Genomic DNA, 26,115 nt, shown 5'->3' with positions numbered 1-26,115 from the left:
TCGTCTCTTCCCCACTCCCCAGGTCACGATGCTGCTCGGTCCCCCGCAGAGCCGCAGAGAAGCAGGGGGTGTGGCCATGGAAGGTAAACCTCTCCGACCAGAGACTTTACTGTACTTCTTCTTTCACTCTCAGATGCTGCCAGGGTCCCTGAAGAGCGAAGACACGCGGAAACAGGTAAAAACCATTTTGCTTTTATTTTGCATTTGACAAGCAAGTTATTATGGAACAGCAGATGGGCCAGGCATACCTCCCAGAGCTGGGAACACAGTGGGGACGTCCCTGGCTCTCTCTTACCTGTGTTACAACAGGTTGTAGACAGACCCCCGTCCTGAGTATCCACCTTGCCAGGCCTGGTGAGTTTTCCAAGAGTAGGGTAAGTTATTGGATGCCCAGGAGGGAAGAATGGAGCCAGGGAGGCCGGCCCCAAGATTCTGCAAGGCCCTCAACAAGACCGGGCTAAGAAGGTCTGGACAGCATGGCCCTGTCCTGAGCCTCTGTGCATAATGACTGCTCTCCCTAACCTCCACCCCACCCTCAGCTGCCGAGACCAGCTTGGCTGTGGAGACCCCAACCCAGGTGGTGCTGCAGGAATTAAGAAACAGACACACAGAGATAGAAAGCAAAGGTGAGACATCAGGGGACTTACAGCATTCCCAGCTGAGAGCCCAGAGCAGACTCTGACCCACGTATTTATTCTTTACATTCCAGTGACAAGTTTGACAAGCGGATGCTCTTTGCTCTTTCATAGGTTAAAGATAAACTAACCAGGCAGCTAGTGTATGTTCACTATAGGTTAAAGATAAACTAGAAAGCACTCTTTACGAGGGAACAAAGGAAAGAGTCACATATCCTGTGTTCAAAGAACTAATTCATCTGGTGTGGGACATATTCATATCGGTCACTGTTTTAGAACGTCTTAAGCAGTTTTCTGCTTTAGGGAGCTGACTAGGTTTTCCTTGCCACTGCCCTCAGCAAACAATATGATATATCACACGCGTCAGAATTTGCTCTCAATACTCAGCCTTCCAATTCCTGGGCCTGGGGCCCTACTCCTGTGCTCCAGAGACTCCTGGAGCGCCTTGAGGCAGCACACAGTCCTGCTCTGGAAGCACCCATCTCCCACTCGTGCTGGGATACTCCAGCCCAGCCCAGAGGAGGGTGTGGTTAGAGGGTGCTGGCAGAGCAGGCACAATGGCCCGGCTCCTGGAGGCAAGTCTCAGCTGCATGGAATGGAGTCTAGTCCTTGCCACAGCCCTTGTTACCCCTTAGGGAACCTTAAGGGGATTTCAAAGAGCACTAGCCCCGCAACCCTGCCAATTTTTTTATGCAACATATAAAATAGATCCCATGGCTAAAGAAGTGTGGACAATCTATTATACTCTAATCCCCATGTCTAGAGATTAATGGTGTAGATAGAGTTTACTAAAAGGTTTTTAAAGTCCTGCAGTAAGGAATCTAACTTAAGCCAGGCGCAGCAGCTCACGCCTGTAATCCCAACACTTTGGGAGGCCAAGTTGGGCGAATCACCTGAGGTCAGGAGTTTGAAACCAGCCTGGCCAACATGGTGAAACCCCATCTCTAGTAAAACAAACAAACAGACAAAAAATCAGATGGGAGTGGTGGCACATGCCTGTAGTCCCAGCTACTCAGGAGGCTGAGGCAGGAGAATCACTTGAACCCGGCAGAGGTTGCAGTGAGCTGAGATCATGCCACTGCACTCCAGCCTGGGTAACAGAATGAGACTCTCAAAAAAAAAAAATCTTACTTAACTCTTTAACCCTGCTTTTCTCAAGTGGATGTGACTTTGAAGACGCTTTTTGTGTGTGACATTATGAGCACCTTCAGGGCTGATGTCAGCTCTGCCTGGGGAATCTGCCTCAGCTTCAGACCCTGCATCCCAAATTCATGCTCAGGTCAGGCCAGACCCCCTTCCTGCTGTCAGCAAGCAGCTTAGCATTCCCCACACCCATGACCGGACACCCAGCAGCCCTCGGCATGAGCCATGTGGCCAGAGGAGATAGACAGAAAGGGGAACACTGATGCCTGGGAAACGTTGGCGGGTGAGTGGGAGGGGCTTGGGTTGGTGCTGAGACCGGAGACACACTCTGCTGTCACATCCTTCGGGGTCCCCAGGGGCCAGCACAGAGGGCCACGATCATGTAAATTGGGACTTAAATTTAACTCTGTGTAAATATAACTGTGTGCAGAGGTCAGGGATGGTAGAGGACAAGTTTATTGCATAGAGGAAGAGAGAGATGGGCAGCAGTTGCAAAACCTAGTCCACAGACAGGTTTTGTTGGACCAGCTCTGTATATTTTTAGTTTATTTATTTTTATTTTTTTTTGAGATGTGGTCTTGCTCTGTTGCCCAGGCTGGAGTGCAGTGGGGAGATCACCACAGGCTTGACTTCCTGGGCTCAAATGACCCTCCCACCTCAGCCTCTTGATTAGCTGTGACTGCAGGTGTGTGCCACCATGCCTGGCTAGTTTTTTAATTTTTTTGTAGACACGAGGTCTTGCTGTGTTGCCCAGGCTGGTCTCAAACTCCTGACCTCAAGTAATCCTCCCACCTTGGCCACCTCTCCTGGTCTATTTTTCCTTCTGAAGTAGGACATTCCACGTAGAAGCTTGGCTTCTTCTCTTAAAACAGTGGAAGATCAGACAGTGTGAGCTCAGTCAGGTTCTGTCTGGCAATGACTGGCTGGAACTGAGACAGCCACCACCTTTAGAGGAGGCACAACTTTTGTCACCACCTGGTTGATCTATGTTTCCTACCTGGCCTGTGGGGCATCTGAGGGGGACCTTTGGACCACATTCTCCTGAGACCTTCCAGACCCCTCAAAATGCTCTTCTGGCATCATACTTTGTTTTTTTCTGTTTTGGGGTTTGTTGTTGTTGTTGCTGTTTTTGAGACAGGGTCTTGCCCTGTCACCCAGGCTGGAGTGCAGTGGCGCGATCTCGGCTCGCCGCAACCTCCACCTCCTGGGTTCAAGCGATTCTCCTGCCTCAGCCTCCTGGGTAGCTGAGATTACAGGTGTGTGCCACCACGCCCAGCTGATTTTTTTTTTTTTTTTTGTATTTTTAGTAAAGATGGGGTTTGGGGCTGGGTGCGGTAGTTCACACCTGTAATCCCAGCACTCTGGGAGGCCGAAGCGGGTGGACCACCTGAGGTTGGGAGTTCAAGACCAGCCTGACAAACATGGAGAAACCCTATTTCTACTAAAAACACAAAATTAGCCAGGCGTGGTGGTGCATGCCTGTAATCCCAGCTACTCAGGAGGCTGAGGCAGGAGAGTCATTTGAACCCTGAAGGCGGAGGTTGGGGTGAGCTGAGATCGCACCATTGCACTCCAGCCCGGGCAACAAGAGTGAAACTCGGTCTCAAACAAAAAAAAAAAAGATGGTGATTCACCATGTTGGCCAGGCTGCTCCTGAAGTCCCAACCCCAAGTGATATGCCTGCCTCGGCCTCCCAAAGTATTGGGATTACAGGCATGAGCCACTGTGCCCGGCTAACCTATACATTGTTACTGGTTTTAGAATTCTCTTTTACCTGATCTTTCAAACCAAATTTTGACCATGTCTGTCCCTGAGTATAATCCTTGATGAGTAGCACCAGGGAGAGCTCCATGTTATCCAGGGCCTGACATTTGAGGCACTCAGTGACCTGGTGCCACTCAAAGCCTGAGACTGGGTAGGAAGCTTATAAAATTAGAGATGGGTAAATGAATGGATGGAAAAAAGGAAGCAAGGGAGGAATGAAGGAAGAAAGGAAGGAGTTCTGAAAAGAGAGAGAGACTGCCCCCATGGAGCTCTCAGGTTGAAGGAGAAAAAACTCTGGGCTGGGAGCAGTGGCTCACGCCTGTAATCCCAGCACTTTGGGAGGCCGAGGCGGGTGGTTCACGAGGTCAGGAGTTCAAGACCAGCCTGGCCAACATGGTGAAACCCCATCTCTACTAAAAATACAAAAGTTGGGTGTGGTGGCACCTGCCTTTACCCAGCTACTTCGGGGGCTGAGGCCAGAGAAACACTTGAGCCTGGGAAGCAGAGGTTGCAGTGAGCTGAGATCGCACCACTGCACTCCAGCCTGGGTAACAGAGCGAGACTCTGTCTCAAAAAAAAAAAAAAAAAAACCAAAAATGAAAGAACTCCGTGAGGATCCCAAATGCCATACAGACCCAGTCCTCTTGGATCCAGGGGAAGGGTCAGAGCTCAGTGGGTGAGCAAGAAAAGCCATGTGGAAGAAGTAAGCCACCAGATGGCTCTAAGACAAACTCTCCCCTGCTCAGGCTTCCGCCCAGACACGACACCATGCATCTCCTCGGCCCCTGGCTCCTGCTCCTGGGTAAGGACTGTGGCCTGGGCTGGTACTGGGGTTCTGGGATGTCAGTGGGCACTGGAGGAGGAGGAAAGACCTGGGCTGAGAGGTGTCAACATAGGGTAGGGTAGGGGTGGCCAATGTGTATAGGTAAATGTCCATACAAATATACATACAAATATACACACAAATATACATACAAATATACACACAAATATACACACAAATATGCATACAAATATACATACGAATATACACACGAATATACACACAAATATACATACAAATATACACACAAATATACATACAAATATACATACGAATATACACATGAATATACACACGAATATACACACAAATATACATACAAATATACACACAAATATACAAATATACACACAAATATACACACAAATATACATACAAATATACATACGAATATACACATGAATATACACACGAATATACACACAAATATACATACAAATATACACACAAATATACATACAAATATACATACGAATATACACATGAATATACACACGAATATACACACAAATATACACACAAATATACATACAAATATACACACAAATATACATACGAATATACATACGAATATACACATGAATATACACACAAATATACATACAAATATACACACAAATATACATACAAATATACACACAAATACACAGACAAAAATACATACAAATATGTATGTTTCCCATATATACATACGCTTCTCTCTTTGCATCCTGCTGTCTTTGTGACTCTCTGTATCTCTCCCACTATCTTCAGAGGGAATTCCTTAGTCTTTTGAAAGGTCTCGGCTGGGTACAGTGGCTCATGCCTGTGACCCCAGCACTTTGTGAGGCTGAGGTGGGAGGATCACTTGAGGTCAGGAGTTCAAGACCAGCCTGGGCAACATAGCAAGACCCTCCCGTCTCTAAAAAGAATAAAAAATTAAACAAATTTAAAAATAAAGAATAGTTTTTAAAAGAAGGCTTTCATGCCCCCTCAATAATGCTTTCTGATCACTGTGGTGAGTTGCAGAATACTTGGCTTTCTCTGCCTCAAGTGATTGGAACCTTAAGCACCCTAAAGCCCTCTACGCCTGGGAGGGGGCCTGCGTCTGGGTCCCCTGCATCTACAGGATCCCAGATTCCGATGATGCTCTGAAAAGATTCATCCTGTTCCACGATCCTAAGTATAATGATAAAACCAAGAGCTTCGAGGGGACCAGACTCTATGAAAACAAAGTGGACGGAACGTTTCCTTCTGAGCAAAGGGTGCAATTCCTGGGGCCCGAAAGGAACAACTGCACAGTGAAAATCAACCCAGTATACGTCAATGACAGTGGTCTGCTGGGGCTGAGGATGGAATCCAAAAAAAACAGTAAATGGATGGGAAAAACATACCTCAGAGTCTCTGGTAAGGCCTTCGGGGAGTGGGTCCTCTGCTCTGGGTAGGGGTGAGCTGGAGGCAGGAAATACCTGACTCTTGGCCCAGAGCTCACAAACGGAGCTGCCTGCAGGGCTCAGGCAGGGGACGCTGGCGGGTGGCGATGGTGAGGTGGCAGGGACCTCAGGCGTCCCACCTCGCCCACAGCTCCTGCGCTTCTGGGACCTGGACTCTAAGGTTGTTGGATCTTCCGATCTTTCTCTCTTTCTTTCTCACCATGTAGTTTTCAGCTTTTGTGACAAACTTGTGTTTGGCCTTAGTGTTGGAGTCATCCAAGCACCGCATTCCTTTAGTGGGGTGGGGTCTGTGTGCAGCCAGCTCGGTTCTTCCCCAGGCTGGACCACCCTCTTCAGACAGCGGGGTCTGAAGCTGCGTCGCTCACCCCAGACATAGGGCTGCTCAGAGATGCCCACCAAGGAAACCTAGTGTGAAAATGAGTGACCACGCTCCCTCAGCTCCAGACCTGTGTGATGGGTCAAATCCACCCCTACGCGTGCAATCCCATAACTGAGCCTACCTTAGAAAAATCACAAGATGCTCATTTTACTTTTTTTCTCTTCTTTTCCCCTCCACCTTCCCTTCCTTTTTTTTTTTTTTTTTTGAGATCGAGTTTCACTCTTGTTGCCCAGGCTGGAGTTCAATGGCGTGATCTCAACTCACTGCAACCTCCACCTACCTGGTTTAAGCGATTCTCCTGCCTTAGCCTCCCAAGTAGCTGGGATTACAGGCATACCCTACCACGCCCAGCTAACTTTGTATTTTTAGTAGAGACAGGGTTTCTCCATGTTGGTCAGTCTGGTCTCAAAGTCCCAACCTCAGGCAATCCACCCTCCTCGGCCTCCCAAAGTGCTGGGATTACAGGCATGAGCCACCGTGCCTGGTCTCCCTTCCCTTTTTATGAGGGTCTTGCTCTGTCGTCGCCCAGGCTGGAGTGCAGTGGTGCGATCTCAGCTCATTGTAGCCTTGATCTCCTGGGCTCAAGCGATCCTCCCACCTCAGCCTCCAGAGCAGCTGAGATCACAGGTGCATGCCGCCATGCCTGGCTAACTTTTTAATTTGTTGTAGAAATGGGTCTTGCTATGTTGCCCAGGCTGGTCTCGAACTCCAGGCCTCAAGCAATCCTCCTGCTTCAGCCTCCTAAAGCATTGGGATTACAGGTGTGAGCCACTGCACCCGGCCAGATCTTCTGATTTTTCAAGAGATGATGGAAATCTAGATTTTCCAATGAGATCTCTCCACGTGTTAATGTTCACGGCAAGTTCCCATGAGCTCTTCAAGGCTAGATGACACTGCCGTCAAACCCCAAAGGCCAGTTTCCAGCTCCCGATGCGTAGTCAGCCAAACACCGACACATCAGTGCTTAGAAGCTGAGAAAGGATTCTTTAATTTAGCCAAAGCGAGGGGAGGGAAGAGGGAAACTCTCAAATCTGACCTGACTTTGAGCATTACTGGGGGCTTTTATGAGTAAAGTAGGTGTGCAGGTGTGATATCCTGATCATCAAACGCGTTGTGCCCCTCAGCTCATCAGGTTTATTTTTTCTGTTTTTTTTTTTTTTTGAGACTCTTTTCTGAGTCCTGCTCTTGTCGCCCAGGCTGGAGTGCAGTGGCGTGATCTCAGCTCACCGAAACCTTCGCCTCCCAGGTTCAAGCGATTCTTCTGCCTCAGCCTCCCGAGTAGCTGGGATTACAGGCACCCGCCACCATGCCCAGCTAATTTTTGTATTTTTAGTAGAGAAGGGGTTTCACCATATTGGCCAGGTTGGTCTCAAAGTCCTAACCTCATGATCTGTCTGCCTTGGCCTCCCACAGTGCTGAGATTACAGGCGTGAGCCACCGCACCTGGCCTCGGCTTATTAAATTTCTGCATGTCATCAAGGAGGTCTGTGAGACCTAAGGATCATTGTTCTTTGAAAGAAAGACAAGTTCATTTATCTTGCAGACCGCCCCCAGGAGGTGAGGATATAAGTTAATCAATTATTAGTGAATTAGTGGTTACCTGCTACTGAAATGACTAAATGCAACTAACCATGCATGGAGGAAGGAAAGGACAAAGAGAAAAGAAAATAAGTAAAATGAACATCTTCAATTTTTTATAACACAGGCTCAGTTATAGCACTGCACACGTAGGGGCGGATTTGACCCATCAAACACAGGTGTGGGGTCTCTGCCCTAGGAGTGTGCTTACTCCGTTCCACATCCTGTTTCCTGGATGGGTAGTTCTGAGCAGCCTTAAATTTGGGGTGAGTGATGCAGCTTCAGACCCCGCCGTCTGAAGTGGGTGGTCCAGCCTGTGGGAAAGCTGAGGCCGGCTGCACACAGACCCACCCCACTAAAGGAATACCATGCTTGGATGGCTCCAATACTGAATGAAGCCAGGAAACCAACACGAACTCGTCAAAGCCGAAAAGCACATGATCTAAACGGGTAAAATACACTCAGAGGCGGTGGAGTACAACCTTGCGTCATTCAGAAAGCACACATCCGGCAATGAGAATGAAAAGTATAGATTACAATTCCCAAGGATGTTTAGTGTGGTCAAGGCCTTTCCGAGAGGATTTCAGGTGAGCAAAAGTGATTCAAAGTGGAGAAAAGCAGGACTGGGCTGGGTGCAGTAGTTCCTGCCTGTAACCCCAGCACTTTGGGAGGCTGAGGTCGGAGGATCACTTGAGCCCAGGAGTTTGAGACCAGCCTGGGTAACGTGGCAAGACCCTGTCTCTACAAAAAATTTTAAAAACTAGCTAGGTGTGGTGGCACATGCCTGTAGTCCCAGTTACTCAGGGGACTGAGGTGAGAGGATTGCTTGAGCCCAGGAGGTCGAGGCTGCAGTGAGCTAGGATTGTGCCACTGCACTCCAGCCTGGGTGACAGAGCAAGACCCTGTCTCTAAAGAAAAAAAGAGGCCCAGCGTGGTGGCTTACACCTGTAATCCCAGGGCTTTGGGAGGCCAAGGCAGAAGGATCACTTGAGGTCAGGAGTTCAAGATGAGCCTGGCCAACATGGTGAAATCCTGTCTCTACTAAAAATACAAAAAATTAGCTGGGCATGGTGGTAGGCACCTGTAATCCCAGCTACTTGGGAGGCTGAGGCAGGGGGATCACTTGAATTGGGGACGCGGAGGTTGCAGCAAGCTGAGATCCCACCACTGCACTCCAGCCTGGGTGACAGAGGGAGATTCCATCCTCTACCCCCCCAAAAAAACAAAACAAAGCAGGACTGGAGAGAGGTGGAATGAAGTGGCAAGGGGTTCCTGAGGGGTGATCTGGGACAGGACATCTAAAGCCAGGTGTACACTCACGTCCTTAGTTCCCCAGGCTCCAGCATGGGCTCTGTTCTTTTGCAGAAAGGCCTTTTCCACCTCATATCCAGCTCCCTCCAGAAATTCAAGAATCCCAGGAAATCACTCTGACCTGCTTGCTGAATTTCTCCTGCCATGAATATCAGACCCAATTGCAGTGGTTCCTGGGAGGGGAATCAATGACACAGGCTGTTGTCACCCTGACCACCTTGGTCCCTGAGTCTGTCTTCACCCGGAGTGAGCTCAAGTTCAGGACGCAGTGGAGTCACCACGGGAAGAACGTGACCTGCCAGCTTCAAGATGCGGAAGGGAAGGTCCTCTCCAAAGACACAGTGCAGCTGAATGTGAAGCGTGAGTCTCCCTGATGCTCCTATGGGAAGGGCAAGGTCTTTGTCACCTTCTCCCCAGCCCTGCAGGGGGCATGCACCCAGGGCACCAGGAAGCCTGCACAGAAAGTGGTGTCCTCGAGCCCCAGTCACACTGAGTTCCCTCTGGCACCACCCACCTTGTCAGCCCTGGGGTTTTGGGAAATCGATTCAATTTAGCCTAACAGGATAAAATGGTCCATCCTTGGCCAGGAGTGGTGGCTCACACCTGTAATCCCAGCACTTTGGGAGGCAGAGGCAGGTGGATCATGAGGTCAGGAGATCAAGACCATCCTGGCTAACAGAGTGAAACCCCATCTCTACTAAAAATGCAAAAAATTAGCAAGGCGTGCTGGCGTGTGCCTGTAGTCTCAGCTACTTGGGAGGCTGAGGCAGGAGAATCACTTGAACCCAGGAGGCAGAGGTTGCAGTGACCCGAGATCTTGCACTCACTGCACTCCAGCCTGGGCGACAGAGCCAGACTCCATCTCAAAAAAAAAAAAAACAACGGTCCATCCTCAAGCAGCAACATGATTTGGGGATTATCTGATTAGCTCTGTTTCCCTCTTGGGGGGGATTTTTTATTTTGTGCCTCATTCATTCAATAAATATGTATCACAAACCTACTAGGTTCCAGGCTGCCAGCTGGGAGGGTGGGCACGGGGCAGGGAGCAGGCTGCAGCAGTGAGCAAAGCTCTTGCCCCACACGGAGCCAGCACTGCAGTGAAAGAGACGGACAACAAATGGATTAACAAAGAAATACAGAGCATGAGCCAAGACATTAGAATATGGAACAAGGCAATGTTAACAAAGAAATATACAACACATTGTAGGTAGATGTGTGTATTAGGAAAAAAATAAGGCCAGGAGAGGGGGTGATGGAGAGAGATCTCTTTAAGAAGGTGAGCACTTAAGCTGATTGGAACAGAGGGAGGGGCTGAGGCCAGCGAATATTTGCGAGAGGAGGATTTCAGGGGAAGAGAAGAGCATGTTCAAAGGCTTGAGGCAGGAGCTGGAGTGGGGGGATCTCAGAGGCTGAGGGCCACATGGCAGGACGGGAGGCAGGAGATGGAGCGGGACTCCGGATCCCAAGGGTTGCGGGGAGGGTTTGGGATTCTATGCAACGCGTGGAACCCACTTGTGGTTTCCCACAGGGTTGTCGAGGTCTGGTGGATGGTGTGAGGAACCCCGCATGCTGCTGGTGAGACCAGCAGGCAGAGGAAGTGGGAGGGGGAAGCTGAAAGCCACGTTAGGAGGCCATGACCAGGCCGTGACCGGTCACCTGGGTCACTGCTCTGTCAGAATAAAAGCCCTTTCCCCACCTTCCACCCTCTGAGAATTCCCCACCCCCTCCCCGACTGCCCCTCTGCTCCTCCAGACACCCCACAATTGAAGATCAAGGTCACTCCCAGTGAACCCACGGTGAGGGAGGGGGACTCTGTGACCATGACCTGCGAGGTCAGCAGCAGCAACCCGGACTACAGCACCGTATCCTGGGTCAAGGATGGGGCCCCGCTGGAGCGACAGAACACACTCACGCTACTGCTTCCGGAAGTGACCAAGCACCAGAGTGGGACATACTGCTGTCAGGCCTCCAATGACGTGGGCAAAGGAACGTCAGGCCCAGTGGTCCTGCAAGTGCAGTGTGAGCCCCTTGGAGCGGGGGGCGGGCCAGGCAGGGAGTTGGCAGGGGAGGACCCGGAGAGGGGAGCCTTAGGGGCTCTCGGGGCCATGTGCTCAGGTTGAGGGGGTGCTCTCCTCACCTCCCCACTCGCCTCTGCCCCCTCTTCCAGATGCCCCAGAACCTTCCGGCGTTCAGATCTTCTCGTCACCGGCTGTGGAGGGAAATGAAGTCAAGTTTCTTTGCACATCACAGGCCAATCCTCCTCCAACAAATTACACGTGGTACCACAATGGGAAAGAAATTCAGGGAAGGACAGAGGGGACATTCCACATTCCCACGGCCCTCCCCTGGCATACTGGGACTTATTCCTGCGTGGCAGAAAACATTCTTGGTACTGGACAGAGGGGCCCGGGAGCTGAGCTGGACGTCCAGTGTGAGTAGCCATGCAGCCTCTGGTTCCAGGGAGAGACGATGGACGTAGGGAGGGGGAAGGCAGATGGGGTGCAGGGCATTCCCGGGTCCTAGAGTCAAGAGCAAGGAGCAGCCAGGGTCTCCTGACATGTCAGCTTCTTAGGGTAGGGGCTTTGTTGCTGCTCACAGCTGCGTTCCCAGTTCCTAGCATAGGGCCCGGCTCACGGAAGGTGCTTAGTAGATGCTTATTGAATGAATGAGGCCAGGCACGGTGGCTCACACCTGCAATCCCAGCTCTTTGGGAGGCGAAGGCAGGAGGGTTGCTTGAGCCCAGGAGTTTGAGACCAGCCTGAGTCACACACAGTGAGATACCATCTCTACAAAAAATGCAAAAATTAGCTGGGCGTGGTGGTGCATGCCTGTGGTCCCAGCTACCGGGGGCGCCAAGGTGGGAGAATCGCTTGAGCCCAGGAGGGTGAGGCTGCAGTAAGCTATGTTCCTGCTACTGCACTCCAGTCTGGGTGACAGAGCAAGACCCGGGTCTCAAAAAAAAAAAAAAAAAGAAAAGAAAAGAAAAGAAATCGCTGAGGCTGGGATTACAGGTGTGGGCCAGGCATGGTGGCTTGCACCTGCAATCCCAGCACTTTGGGAGGCTGAGGCAGGCGGATCACTTGAGGCCAGGAGTTTGAGTCCAGCCTGGGTAACATGGTAAAACCTCATCTCTACAAAAAAATTAGCCTCTCATGGTTATGCATGCCTGTAGTCTCAGCTACCCAGGAGGGTAAGGTGGGAGGATCATCTGAGGTGGGGCAGTCAAGGCTGCAGTGAGCCAGTGATCACATCGCTGCACTCCAGCCTGGTGACTGAGTGAGACTGTCTCAAAAAAAAGAATGAATTGGCTAGTTATAGTGGCTCATGCCTGTAATCACAGCACTTTGGGAGGCTGAGGTGGGTGGATCACCTGAGGTCAGGAGTTTGAGACCAGCCTGGCCAATGTGGCAAAACCTTGTCTCTACTAAAAATCAAAACATTAGCTGGATGTGGTTGTGGGCACCTGTAATCCCAGGTACTTGGGAGGCTAAGGCAGGAAAATCACCTGAACCCGGGAGGCAGAATTTGCAGTGAGCCGAGATGGTGCCACTGCACTCCAGCCTGGGGGACAGAAGAGTAAGACTCTGTCTCTAAAAAAAAAAAAAAAGAATGATTAACTGCAAGATACCAGGACTCCATGAGGGACACAGAGACTTAGTGTCCCTAGGCAGCGGCTGTGTCTCAAAAGAGGCCTTGAAATTTTTGATGAGAACTGGGGCAACGTGCCTCATTACGCCTCCATTGTGAGACCCTGGTTAACACAGTGAATCTCATCACTGAGTAGAGCACAGGACAAAGAGAATGCATAGATTTGATCCTTGACCCTGAGATGTCATATGTGCTGACGGGACAGGGGTGCCCAAATCCTGAGCATCTCAGACAGCTGGATGCATGACCACAGCAGCCGCAGTGGTATTTGTGCAACGTTTGCCGCACCACACCACACTCTCCTCTAAGGGCACCATCTCATTTCCTCCTTGGAACAATTCCAGGAGGTTAGGAACTCTCTGGACCCCCCCCCGAACTCTCAGGAACCCCCCCCGAACTCTCAGGACACCCCACTCCCGCCACCCAACCCCTGCTGCCTTTTGTTTTTGAGATAGAGTCTAGCTCTGTTGCTCAGGCTGGAGTGCAGTGGCGCAATCTTGGCTCACTGCAACCTCTGCCTCCCAGGTTCAAGCATTCTCCTGCCTCAGCCTCCTGAGTACTGAGGACTACGGACATGCACCACTATGCATAGCTGATATTTAAAGTTTTTAGTAGAGACAGGTTTTGCTGTGTTGGTCAGGCTGGTCTCGAACTCCTGACCTCGGGTGATCCACCCGCCTCGGCCTCCCAAAGTGCTGGGATTCCAGGCGTGATCCACCACGCCCGGCCTCAGGACCCCATTTGACAGATGTGTAAACTGAGACCTGCAGCTCATGCCGGTGCGCCTCTCAGCAGCCATCTGGCTCAGGTGCTGTGCTCTGGACCTCTCCGGTTTCCTTCCAGATCCTCCCAAGGAGGTGACCACAGTGATTCAAAACCCCACGGCGATTCGAGAAGGAGACACGGTGACCCTTTCCTGTAACTACAATTCCAGTAACCCTGGCGTTACCTGGTACAAATGGAGAACCGGTAGCGCCCAGGAGGAGTCATCGTCTGGGGTGCTGAAGATCCACAACATTGCCTGGAACAACAACGTCGTCAGCTGCGCAGCTTGTAACCACTGGTGCTCGTGGGCCTCCCAGGTCACCCTGAATGTCCAGCGTGAGTCCCCGGGCTGGGCAGGGGGATCTGGGAGGTAGCCTGGCTGGGACATGGGGATGGAAGGTGACGAGGCTGGAGCCTGGGCCAGTGTCTTCGACAAGATTAAGGGGTAGGAGCCTGGTCTCGGGGCCAAGGGGAGGGGAGGCTGGGGACAGCAAGAGAGACAGGGAACGGTGAGGTCAGCTTGGGACCCTTGCCCTCCAGATGCCCCCCGAGGCGTGTGGGTCCGGAAAATCAAGCCCCTTTCCGAGATTTACTCTGGGAACTCAGTCAGCCTCCAATGTGGCTTCACAAGCAGCCACCCCAAAGAAGTTCAGTTCTTCTGGAAGAAAAATAACAACCTTCTGGGGGAAGAAAGTGAGCTGAACTTTGACTCCATCTCCCCAGAAGACGCCGGGAGTTATAGCTGCTGGGTGAAGAACTCCATAGGACAGACAGTGTCAGAGCCCTGGACGCTCCGAGTGCTGTGTGAGTGGGGGCCGGAGGTTGGGAGTGGAGCAGAGCGGGGGCCGGCGACCTGCCTGGTGGTGACCTCCCCCTTTCCCCCCATTCACTGTGCAGATGCACCCCGGAGGCTGCGTGTGTCCATGAGCCCAGGGAACCGAGTGATGGAGGGGAGGAGGGCAGCCCTGACCTGTGAGAGCGATGCCAACCCTCCCGTCTCCCACTACACCTGGTTTGACCGGAATAACCGAACCTTCCACTACCCTGGCCAGACGCTGAGATTGGAGCCAGTGGAGGTCGAGCACTCGGGCGCTTACTGGTGCCAGGGGACCAACAGTGTGGGCGAGGGCCACTCGCCCCTCAGCACCCTCACTGTCTACTGTAAGGCCTCTTCCTGCTCTTGTTCTTGGTGGTGGTGGTTCTTGTTTCTTCTTCTCCCTGCCCCTCCTTCTCCTCCTCCTCCTCCTCCTTCTCCTCCTTCTCCTCCTCCTTCTCCTTCTCCTCCTCCTCCTCCTTCTCCTTCTCCTTCTCCTCCTCCTTCTCCTCCTCCTCCTCCTCCTCCTTCTCCTCCTCCTTCTCCTCCTCCTCCTCCTCCTTCTCCTTCTCCTTCTCCTCCTCCTCCTCCTTCTCCTCCTCCTTCTCCTCCTCCACCTCCTCCTCCTCCTCCTCCTCCTTCTCCTCCTCCACCTCCTCCTCCTCCTCCTCCACCTCCTCCTCCTCCTCCTTCTCCTCCTCCTCCTCCTCCACCTCCTCCTCCTCCTCCTCCTTCTCCTCCTCCTCCTCCTTCTCCTCCTCCTCCTCCTCCACCTCCTCCTCCTCCTCCACCTCCTCCTCCTCCTCCTCCTCCTCCTCCTTCTCCTCCTCCTCCTCCTTCTCCTCCTCCTCCTCCTCCACCTCCTCCTCCTCCTCCACCTCCTCCTCCTCCTCCTTCTCCTTCTCCTCCTCCTCCTCCTCCTCCTCCTCCTTCTCCTCCTCCTCCTTCTCCTTCTCCTTCTCCTCCTCCTCCTCCTCCTTCTCTTCCTCCTCCTCCTTCTCTTCCTCCTCCTCCTTCTCTTCCTCCTCCTTCTCTTCCTCCTCCTCCTACTTCTCCTCCTTCTTTCTTCTGTCTTCTTTCCTCTTCTCTTCTTTTTCTTCTTCTTCCTCTTCTTCTTCTTCCTTCTCCTCCTCCTCTTCTTCTTTTTTCTTCTTCTTCTCCTCCTCCTTCTTTCTTCTTTTTTTTTTTTTTCGAGACAGTCTCACTCTTGTCACCCGGGCTGGAGTACAGTGGCTCAATCTGGGCTCACTGCAACCTCCACCTCCCGGGTTCAAGCTATTCTCCTGCCTCAGCCTCCTGAGCAGCTGGATTGCAGGCATGTGCCACCACACCCAGCTAATTTTTGTACTTTTAGTAGAGATGGGGTTTCACCATATTGACCACACTGATCTCGAACTCCTGACCTTGTGATCCGCCTGCCTTGGCTTCCCAAAGTGTTGGGATTACAGGCGTGAGCCACTGCACCCAGCTCCTTGTTTTTATCCTTTAAGATGTCAGTGATTTTTTTTTCCAAGCAGGGCCTCACTCTGTTGCACAGGCTGTAGTGCAGTGACACAATCTCAGCTCCTGCCTTGACCCCCTGGGCTCAAGTGCTTCCCCTGCCTCGGCCTCCAGAGTAGTAGACTTGGGAGATTTTTAAGCAGGTCATATAAGCACATGGTAAAAATATAAAATGTAAGCATGGAAGAGTCAATAGTGGAAAGACAGATGCTGCTCACTCTTGATCCCCGAGGACTCATCCCCACCACAAGTCCCCACTGCACACAGTCGCCCCACCTTCCCCGGGTGTGTTTTTCACATGCACAATTCACATTCAGGGGTCTGTATCTACACATCATTCCTTGTGACAAAGACCAGGCAGAGCTCACACTTTGCCCAGGACTTTTCTTTGCGTTTTTCCATGGAATAATACCACTTGGACATTGTTCTGTATCTGTGCATACACAGGGTGCCTAAAGTCTGCAGGCGGCACAAGGTGGCTCACACCTATAATCTCAACACTTTGAGGGGCGGAGGTGGGAGGATCACTTGAGCCCAGGAGTTCGAGACCAGCCTGGACAACATAGCCCATACCTCATAGCAAGACCTGGTCTCTACAAAATATACCAAAATATATATACATTAAAAATAAAACAATAACAAAAAGAAGAGTCTGGAAGCATAGAGAACATATTTGATTAACTTATTGTACTTTTGCAGATTAATGATTGGAAACATGGCCTTAAATTTAGGGAACCTGGCTGGGCACAGTGGCTCAATGCCTGTAATTCCAACACTATGGGAGGCCGAGGCGGGTGGATCCCTTGAGGCCAGAAGCTCAAGAACAGCCTGGCCAACATGGCGAAACCCCATCTCTACTAAAGATACAAAAGTTAGCCGGGTGTGGTGACATGCACCTGTAATCCCAGCTACTTGGGAGGCTGAGGCAGGAGAATCGCTTGAACCCGCGAGGTGGAGCTTGCAGTGAGCCGAGATCACGCCACTGGACTCCAGCCTGGGCAACAGAGCGAGAGTCTGTCTCAATCAATCAACGTAGGGAACCGTCACCAGCACAGCCGAAGACCAAAGGAAAACATCTGGAACATATTATCTGGAAATGTCACAGACACATCCCATCATATAAAAAACTGTTCCCTGGGTCTCCCCTTTGCAGACAGCCTGAGACCCACCTCTTTTTCCCAGGGCCATGGAGCCCTCTCGTATGAAGGCTGCATAAGTTTTCCTCCCAGTGCTCTCTTAAGGGCCGAGGTCTGCAGCTTCTTATTTTGGGCATGCCTGCAAGGACAGCTGCAAGATGCATTCCCACGTGGAAATGCTGGGTGGAAGACAGGGGCATTTTTGGAGCTGATCACACAGCCACACTGCTGTGAAGAGCTGCACCCATTCGTGGGGGTGCGGGTCACAGGCTCTGGGCGTGCCGCGTCTGTGGGAAAAGCAGCTCCTCAGAATTAGTGCCTTCTTCTTAACAGGAGGCCCAGAGCAGACAGGGGTCGGTGTCGCCCTCTTCCTCTGCACCCCTCTTGCATGCATGCATGCAGGGGAGAAGGACGGGGCCGGCTGCAGAGGGAAGTCCAGGATGCCTTCCAGGCAAAGGCTGCCAGGCAGAACTGGCTCCTCAGCTGATTAAGATCTCTCCTTTCTTTCTCCACCCAGATAGCCCAGAGACCATCGGCAGGCAGGTGGCTCTGATTCTAGGGTCCTGCCTGGCCATCCTCATCCTGGTGATCTGTGGGTTCAAGCTCCAGCAACGGTGAGCTCCTGCCACCGCCCACCTCCTCCTCTCTCCCCTGGCAGAGGCCTGTGTCCAGTTGCTCCATCTCAAAGCCTCCAGCCTGTGGAGTCCCTGACCCTCACACATGTGCCTTTATTTCTCAGCTGGGAGAGGACACAGAGCCAGCAGGGGCTTCAGGAGAATTCCAGTGGCCAGAGCTTCTTTGTGAGGAATAAAAAGGTAGGATGGGGCTGGGTGCAGTGGCTCACGCCTGTAATCCCAGCACTTTGGGAGGCTGTGGCAGGCAAATCACCTGAGGTTGGGAGTTCGAGACCAGCATGGTCAACATGGTGAAACCCTGTCTCTACTAAAAATATTTTTAAAATTAGCCAGGTGTGGTGGTGCATGCTTGTAATTCCAGCTACTCGGGAGGATGAGGCAGGAGAATCGCTTGAACCCGGGAGGCAGAGGTTGCAGTAAGCCGAGATTGCACCACTGCACTCCAGCCTGGGCGACAGAGCCAGACTCTGCCTCAAAAAAAAAAGTAGGATGGGAGAAACGTGGATGCAGGGCAGACTGTGAAGCAAAGTGGGGAAATGAGGTGAAAGAGGGAATAAAATGTCCTCTGGGGAGACCTGGGCTGTCAGAGGACAGGGAAGGGGATGAGGGTGGGGGAACAGGTGGTTGGCACTTCACCCATGCCTCCCTTCCAGGTTAGAAGGGCCCCCCTCTCGGAAGGCCCCCACTCCTTGGGATGCTACAACCCGATGATGGAAGATGTCATTAGCTATGCCACCCTGCAATTTCCTGAGACGGATACACCACGAACTGGGTACTGAGGGTACCGGGAGGGTGGCCCGGCACCCTGGGGGGGAGGTGAGAGGAAAGCTCTTGTCCTGCCTGCCTTCTTTGTGCCAAGCTCATGCCAGGTACCACGATACACACCTCATTCCCGCTCCATAACAAGCCTCTGGGTAACAGCCAGTCTCCGGAAGTGGACCTGCTCCTTCAAGTCAGCAGCGCGCATGCCCAGTCCATCCTTATCACGGAGGTCAAGACCTCGTGATACACACTCACGCCTACTCCCTCCACATACATTTGCAAAAGCTCCTACTGTGAGCTTTGGGCACTGGGGAGGCAGCAGGTTTTACAGAAGAGGCTGACATTGGGGTGCTGTTGGGGGAGCAGTGGCTCACGTCTGTAATCCCACACTTTGGGAAGCTGAAGTGGGCGGATCAGGAGGTCAGGAGTTCGAGACCAGCCTGACCAAAGTGGTGAAACCCTGTCTCTACTAAAACTACAAAAATTAGTTGGGCATGGTGGCAGGTGCCTGTAACCCCAGCTACCCGGGAGGCTGAGGCAGGAGAATCACTTGAACCCAGGAGGCGGAGGTTGCGGTGACCACGCCATTGCACTCCAGCCTGGGTGACAGAGCAAGACTCCGTCTCAAAAAAAAAGAGAGAGAGAGGGAAAGGAGAGTTCATGAGAAATGCTTCATGTGTGGTCGTCTATCTGCCCTCTCTCTCAGAGATGCAGAGACCTCAGAGATCCAGAGACCTCCCCCAGACCGCGGTGACTCAGTCATTTATTCAGTGTTGCAGAAGCAGCAAGTGGTAAGGAGGGTGGGGCTGTGGAAGGCTGGGGACGGGGCCTGGCCTCGGCAGCGGGTCCCGCATGGAAGGACTTAGGTAGACACCCGTGATGGCAGAGGTTGAGTGTTGGAGACAGTTGCTCTGGAAGAGCTGGTGAGAGCCAGGCAGGCACCTCCAGGTCCTGGATGCCGGCCACAGCCAGTTTCCAAACACCAGGACGCCCGCCTGGGCTGTTGGACCTCTGGGTGGAATGAAGGAGAGGATTCGGAGGAAAGCAGCGGTGGGAGGCTGGCGGCAGCGGGGCCAGGCTGACCACCACGCGGCTTTCTCAGGATGACTATGAGAACGTGGTTCCAGATTTTCCAGAGGATGAGGGGATTCATTACTCGGAGCTGATTCGGTTTGGGGTCGGGGAGCGGCCTCAGGCACCGGAAAACGTGGACTATGTGATCCTCAAGCACTGACGCCGGATGGGCTGCGGCAGAGGCGCTGGGAGCAGCAGGGGCCAGGGAAGTCCCAGAGCTTCCCCAGACACCACCACACGGCTTCCTCCTTCATGCATACACACACACATTCACACCCGCACACACTCACACATGCTCACTGCAGAGAACCTTGTGCCTGGCTCAGAGCCAGTCTTTCTGGTGAGGGTAACCCCAACCCTCCACCCTCCTTGCTACCCAGAAACCCATCTAAACACCTGCCCCAAGATGCACACATTCCCATGCCCCGCCCCCCGCCCACAGGCTGCCACCTGCCCCCCTGACCCCCACCCCCACCCCCACCCCAGCTGCTTGTGTCCCTCTGGGATCTGCCCGTCATCATTTTTCCTTCCCTCCTCCATCTCTTTGGACTCCTACCCCTGATCTGACATCCCCACTCACGAATCTTACTCCCAGTTTCTGCCTCTTGGGGGGAAAGCCCAGAAAAGGACAGAAATAAGGTAGGAAGGGGCCCAGTCCTGGTCTGGCTTCTCCTCTGGAAGCGAGGCATTGCATGGGGAGCATATGCCACAGCGGCCCCTCGCCTCCGGGAACTCCGGGTTTGACATGGACACACCGGTGTGGATAAACACGCAATGGAGACAGAGCTCACAATAAAAATGGCTCAGATGCTACTTCAAAGAACCGGTGAACTCTTTTCAGTCTGTGGAGTCAGAGTGGGGAAGAGGAGAGGGGAAAGGCTTCATGGGGCCTGGTGGGGAAGGGAATGGAGTCATAGTAGCTTAGTGATCAAATCAGCAGATTGGAGAGTCCAGCGTCTTGTTAGGAAAAGCATACTGGCTTTGCAGGCAGACAAGCGTGAGAGCTTGAATCTTGATTTTTTGACTTAACTAGCCAGGTGATCTTGGCAGGGCTTGCCAGCTTGCCTGAGCCTTGGTTTCTCCATCTGTAAAGTAGAGAGGGAGAGGCCACTGCCCACCATGCGGGTGGCCCCCCATAGGAAGTGAGGCATCGTCATACAGGCTGGAGCCAGCACAGAAGCCAAAAGTCCCCCAGGAAACAAAGCCCATCCTTTATTTGCATTTCTCGAAGAATGTGAAAAGGGGAAGCCAATTCAATACAGCTCTTCTCAAAAGTGACGCTACCCAGCTCTTGCACAACCCATAACTGCCAGAGAAAGTCTTGAAGACCAGCCACGCTGAGAAAGCTCACAGCTTTTCTGCCGTTCACGGTCCTCCGCACCAGTTCCCTAATTCTGTTCACTGATTCAGATTTTCCAGTTAGGTGCCCCTGCTTCCCTCTCTGCTTCTCAGACTTGATCTCTCTCCACCCATCCACCTGCTTCTGCGAAGGGGCCAAAGCCAATTTTCCTTAGACAGCAGGAGTGTGATTATCCGATCATCAAGGGGACTAGCTCCTGACACACGGCAGGTGTCCCCAAACTGCTGACTTCCTTTCCCAGCCTCCTTTCCCATCTCTGCTCAATACCTGGATGCTGACTCTAGGAATTACGGTGCAGGGAGGCCTTGATCTCCCCATCAATCCACTTTGTCCCTGGTTTGATTTCTGGTGAGCATCGTTAACTTTTCTGGAGGAAGATGAGACTTTAAGAACTGTTTAAATGAGACGGAGAGGGCGTTGGGATGTCTGTGGCCAAAATGAGGTTCGGTGTCATTCATCCCTTCCTTCATTCATTCAGCACACAGTGATTGAGCACCTGGAAATGCAACCAGTGCAGATCCAGTTGTTAGGACACCAAAAATATAAGGCAGAGGACCAACCTTAGGGATCTCTAAATCTAGGGGTCCCAAAGGTTTTTAGCGCGGGATCCCCTGGAGGGATCCAAGGCAGTCCTAAGCCTGAAGGGCCTGGCTCAGGCTCCCTGGCAACCACCAAGTGTCTTCCCCTTCCCACCCTGTCCCTCAGCACAGTTGCTGACATAAACCTACTACATGGCTGATTGACCGTGAGACGTGGCCATCAATAGACATTGCTGAGGCGTGAAGAGCAGGTGGCCAGGAAGCTGGGGGGGCCAGGACTCCAGACGCAGGCCCAGGCCACCCTCCACAACCCCAGCTCTCACCGTCCTCCCAGGGCCCAGACAGTGGATCGTGCATTTAGCTCCCCACACACTTGCTGTGCAACACGCAATAGACAAAGCGGACAAAACCCTCTGCCCTCAGGAGGCCGGCATTCTAGCCCAGGAGCCAGCCAAGACAATGTCACAGTCATGGGTGCTCTGAAGAAACACAGCAAAATGAGATTCACAGGAGGGATCAGGGTGGCTGAGGCACCCGGGAAGGCCCTCGCAGGAGGGTGACCTTGGGCGAAGAGCCAGATGCCAGTGGGTGGAAAAACCCAACCGCTCCCTGGGGCTTTGCTCTTGCTGTAGGAGGGGAAATGGCACTGCTTCAGATTCTTCCTCCGTTCTGTCAGTTTCTCGGTTCCCAACACCACACTGAACAGTAGGAGGCAAGTTCTGTGCTCACAGCGGGTGCTGCACCCCACGTGCGGGTCTCAAGAAAAAGGTGAGCGTGGACCAATTTAGTGGCTCCAAGTTAGGAAAAGAAGTGAGATGGCGTCTTTGAGGGAGTTAGTGATAGGCTGAGCCCCCCGTACTGCCCCCCTGAAGACTGGTGACCGGAGCTGCCAGGAGGCCACACAGAGAGAGGCTTACGATGGCGCACCTGGAACTCAGACGGGGCAGAGTGGTCAGGTGACCCCCACACCTGAGAAAACAGATGTGGAGAGTCTGTGTTGTCATTCTGAGGCAGGAAACAGACAGACCTACAGAGACACAGGCACAGTGAGAGACAGAGACAGATTCACAGAGCAAAGCTGGCTTCTCACTGGCAGGCGTGGGCACACCTGAGGGAGCGTCTGGAGCCCTTAGAAATCTTCCTTAGGCCTCCTGGGAGGCTCACGTGACCCCAGTGGGAAACATGAAGGGCTGGGAGGATTCCCAGGGCTGAGAGAAGAAAGCTATGCAGCCAGCCAGGGTCACATCTCCGGCGCCTCAGGGAGTGCCCCCCAATGTCCCCATCCACACACCCCAGATGGAGTCGGCTTGGATATTGTGCCACCCCCAGACCACAGCCTGGGTCCTCCAGTGCTGGCCAACGGAGGCTGCACCCGTCCCCTGCCTTCCTCCTCCCTCTCCTTCCACCAGCCCCAGAAAGGTCGGAAGCCACCACCACGGAGCTAGAGGGGAAGGGGAGGGAGAACACAGGGGACCCCTCCTCACAAAAACTAAAACAAGCCCACAGCCTATGTAGAGCCACACCGGAATGTGATCACGCCTTATCCCACACACCCACTGCCACATGGAGATGGTTTGGTGGATGCGGTCACGGGGCACCCTGTGTTGTTGGGGTGAGCCAATGAGGCCGGGGGCCTGCCCAGGGGTGCATCGAGGGTGGGGAGACCTGGCCCCAGTGCAGGCATAAACAGGCAGGAGGGCTGGGGAGGGAATAGCGCTGGGTTGTGGCTGAGCCCCAGCCCTGCTCCTGCAAGGCACTGGCTACACGCCCGGCTCCTACTCAGACAGGACCCCGATTCCTCCCTGGCCCTTCTGTGTTCCTGCATCTTCCTAGCCCCTCACCTCCTCCGGTGCGGCCTCAGCTCCAGCCGGGATGCCCCATTAGCTGCTCACCCAAGCTGCTAGAAGCTCAGGCTAATGGCCCTGCCACCTGCCCTCCTCCCCTTCCGGCTCACTGCCCATCCCAGGCATCCTCCCTCAGCCTGCTGAGGGGACTGCTGAGCCTCAGAGACATCTGGCAGCGCCAGGAGGTGGGTTTCTCCTTCTGTGACTCCTTTCTTCACCTGACTATTCCCCAAACCCCCAGATCCCCCTGTCCAGGTGGCCCTGAGGATTGCCAAGCTCAACCATGACAGGTTGGAACCCAGCTGACCCTTGGGCTTTCCCTGGGGGAACCCCTTTTCCTGCCCCTGGCCACAACCCCCACCTCATCCACACCCTTCTCCTTCCCGCTGTCCTGCCAGCTTTCCACTGTGGGGGAGCAGCTCCTGCCTTGCCAGGGAAGCCGGGAGGGCAGGGGGCTCAGGAGTCAAACTCCCATTCCCAGGGAAGACTCAGGCTGTGGGCCCAGCCCTGTTCTGAATTCTCTCCAACCCTCCTCCCCACAGAGTCTCAGAAATCAAGAGGCCTCCCTTCCTCTGGAACCCTCGCGATGTCCTATCTCCTGTGATCTTGTGGGTGCTCCTCTGGTTTTAAGAGGTGATATGGTGGAGAGGAAGCTCAGGACTGGGGGCCACAGGTCCCAGCTTCTCATCTAGGCTCCGCTGCTCCCTGGCTGCCGCCTCCCACTGTGGGCCTCTGTTTCCTCGGTGATCCCACCAGGCGAATTCTAATCCTCCAGGCAGGGCCGGACCCGCGAGTGATCCCAGGAGCCCCTCCTTTCCGGGGCCTCAAGATCTGAGGACAGGGAGCCTGTTGCGCACAGGAGCCGTGCAGGCAGGACGGCGGCCCCATGGACCTGCCCCCGCAGCTCTCCTTCGCCCTCTACGTGGCCGCCTTCGCGCTGGGCTTCCCGCTCAACTTACTGGCCATCCGAGGAGCCACGGCCCACGCCCGGCTCCGGCTCACCCCCAGCCTGGTCTACGCCCTGCACCTGGGCTGCTCCGACTTGCTGCTGACGGTCTCCCTGCCCCTGAAGGCGGTGGAGGCGCTAGCCTCAGGGGCCTGGCCTCTGCCGGCCGCGCTGTGCCCCGTCTTCGCGGTGGCCCACTTCGCTCCGCTCTACGCCGGCGCGGGCTTCCTGGCCGCCCTGAGCGCCGGCCGCTACCTGGGAGCTGCCTTCCCCCTGGGCTACCAAGCTTTCCGGAGGCCATGCTACTCCTGGGGGGTGTGCGCGGCCATCTGGGCCCTCGTCCTGTGCCACCTGGGCCTGGTCCTTGGGTTGGAGGCTCCGGGAGGCCGGCTGTACAGCAGCAACACCTCGCTGGGCATCTACAGACCGGTCAATGGCTCTCCCGTGTGCCTGGAGGCCTGGGACCCGGCCTCCGCCGCCCCAGCCCGCCTCAGCCTGTCTCTCCTGTTCTTTTTCCTGCCCTTGGCCATCACAGCCTTCTGCTACGTGGGCTGCCTCCGGGCTCTGGCCCGCTCCGGCCTGACGCACAGGCGGAAGCTGAGGGCCGCATGGGTGGCCGGAGGGGTGCTGCTCACGCTGCTGCTCTGCGTGGGACCCTACAACGCCTCCAACGTGGCCAGCTTCCTGAACCCCGACATGGGAGGCCCCTGGAGGAAGCTGGGGCTCATCACGGGCGCCTGGAGTGTGGTGCTCAACCCGCTGGTGACCGGTTACTTGGGAAGGGTTCCTGGCCTGAAGACAGGGTGTGCGCCAAGAACGCAAGGGGTCACGTCCCAGAAGTAGTGGCCACCACTAGGGGGAAGGAACATGGGGCAGGAGGGCCTGGCTGCTTCTCCTGGCCCCTGCGGGGGGCTACTGCGGAGGAACTGCAGGGCAGCCTGGCCCGGAGGCCTCCCTGGAGCCACTCAAGCCGAGAGCTGCACCTGCCGAGGGCTGCACCTGGGTCAGGAGAGGAGCATGGAGCCAGAACAAGGTGGCAGGGGGAGGTAAGCTTGCCCCTGCACACGTGGGCTCCCTTCCTCACCCGTCTCTCCCCTTTGCACATCCTCACCTGCCTGTCTTCAGTGAGCCGCGGGCAAAGGCCTTGTATTTGTTGGAAGGAGGAGGAGGAGGTCTGTTTCTGACCCACGAGAACTGTCACTCTGGTGATGCACTTTAGGAGCTGCTACTCTGAAATCAGTTGCCAGGATAGAACATTTGATGTCCCAGTAGGAGAGGGGGCAGGAGGCAGGATAATGACACTGTTATGCCACGTGAAACTCGCAAGGGGGCAGCCTTGGAGCTGGGAACGGAGGCTGGCAGGAAAAGATGCTTCAGTCGGGGAGGGAAAAGGCAAGGCCCCGCAGTGATTGGCAAAGGCCATGCAGTTGACCCTTGAACCACGTGGGGATGAGGTGCCAAAACCCCATGCAGTGGAAAATCTGTGCATGACTTTGACTCCCCCAAAACTCAACTACTAATAGTTTACTGTTGACTGAAAGCTTTACTCAGTATATAAACAATTGAGTAAGACATATTTGAGGCCAGGCACAGTGACTTACGCCTGTAATCCCAGTACTTTGGGAGGCTGAGGTGGGGAAGACTGCTTGCATCCAGGAGTTCAAGACCAGCCTGGGTGACATAGTGAAACCCCACCTCTACAAATAATAAAAATAAAAATAATCTAGCTGGGTGTGGTGGTATCTGCCTGTAGTCCCAGCTACTCAGGAGGCTGAAGTGGGAGGATCGCTTGAGCCCAGGATCGAGGCTGCAATGAGCCATGATCACACCACTGCACTCCAGCCTGCGTGACAGACCAAGACCCTGTCTCTGGGAAAAAAAAAAAAGACATATTTTGTATGTTATATGTATTATATGCTGTATTCTTACAACAAAGTTAGCTAAAGAAAAGTACATGTTATGGAGAACATCATTAGAAAGAGAAATACCTTCACAGCACTGTGCTGTATTTATCAGTACCATAAGT

At 53.6% G+C, this 26,115-nt stretch overlaps 2 protein-coding genes across 8 annotated transcripts; both read left to right on the top strand.

Moving 5' to 3' along the window:
• The first annotated feature begins 128 nt into the window (after window positions 1–128).
• Window positions 129–20,223, top strand: CD22 (CD22 molecule). 7 transcript variants are annotated; one of them, XM_064381482.1, is made up of 14 exons: window positions 132–175; window positions 4,289–4,344; window positions 5,368–5,751; window positions 9,121–9,426; window positions 10,819–11,085; window positions 11,234–11,497; window positions 13,558–13,815; window positions 14,020–14,283; window positions 14,377–14,640; window positions 17,447–17,543; window positions 17,669–17,744; window positions 18,218–18,336; window positions 19,033–19,117; window positions 19,429–20,223. In XM_064381482.1, the coding sequence occupies exons 2-14, from the start codon at window positions 4,311–4,313 to the stop codon at window positions 19,558–19,560; spliced, it is 2,550 nt and encodes an 849-aa protein (XP_064237552.1). In that variant the 5' UTR covers window positions 132–175; window positions 4,289–4,310; the 3' UTR covers window positions 19,561–20,223. The 7 variants fall into 7 exon arrangements, with proteins under 7 accessions (XP_064237548.1, XP_064237552.1, XP_064237547.1 ...); XM_064381481.1 differs by lacking the exon at window positions 132–175 and adding an exon at window positions 183–626 and having other exon boundaries at window positions 19,429–19,872; XM_064381478.1 differs by lacking the exons at window positions 17,447–17,543; window positions 17,669–17,744; window positions 18,218–18,336; window positions 19,033–19,117; window positions 19,429–20,223 and having other exon boundaries at window positions 129–175; window positions 5,374–5,751; window positions 14,377–17,440.
• Window positions 20,224–24,029: 3,806 nt separating this feature from the next.
• Window positions 24,030–24,932, top strand: FFAR1 (free fatty acid receptor 1). The gene has a single exon (XM_012438959.2). The coding sequence runs from the start codon at window positions 24,030–24,032 to the stop codon at window positions 24,930–24,932; it is 903 nt and encodes a 300-aa protein (XP_012294382.2).
• The last annotated feature ends 1,183 nt before the right edge of the window (window positions 24,933–26,115 follow it).

The sequence above is a fragment of the Aotus nancymaae genome, unplaced genomic scaffold (assembly GCF_030222135.1).
Source record: "Aotus nancymaae isolate 86718 unplaced genomic scaffold, 86718_ANA_hifiasm-v0.15.2.pri h1tg000028l, whole genome shotgun sequence".
Classification (NCBI taxonomy): Eukaryota; Metazoa; Chordata; class Mammalia; order Primates; family Aotidae; genus Aotus; species Aotus nancymaae.
This window is presented reverse-complemented; position numbering and strand designations above follow the sequence as displayed.

Excerpts from the sequence above, each read along its gene's own strand:
- FFAR1 (XM_012438959.2), top strand. The coding sequence starts at position 24,030 with ATGGACCTGCCCCCGCAGCTCTCCTTCGCCCTCTACGTGGCCGCCTTC.
- CD22 (XM_064381475.1), top strand. The coding sequence starts at position 505 with ATGACTGCTCTCCCTAACCTCCACCCCACCCTCAGCTGCCGAGACCAG. Across the intron at positions 5,752-9,120 it reads AACATACCTCAGAGTCTCTG|AAAGGCCTTTTCCACCTCAT; the intron begins GTAAGGCCTTCG and ends GTTCTTTTGCAG. Across the intron at positions 14,284-14,376 it reads CTGGACGCTCCGAGTGCTGT|ATGCACCCCGGAGGCTGCGT; the intron begins GTGAGTGGGGGC and ends TTCACTGTGCAG.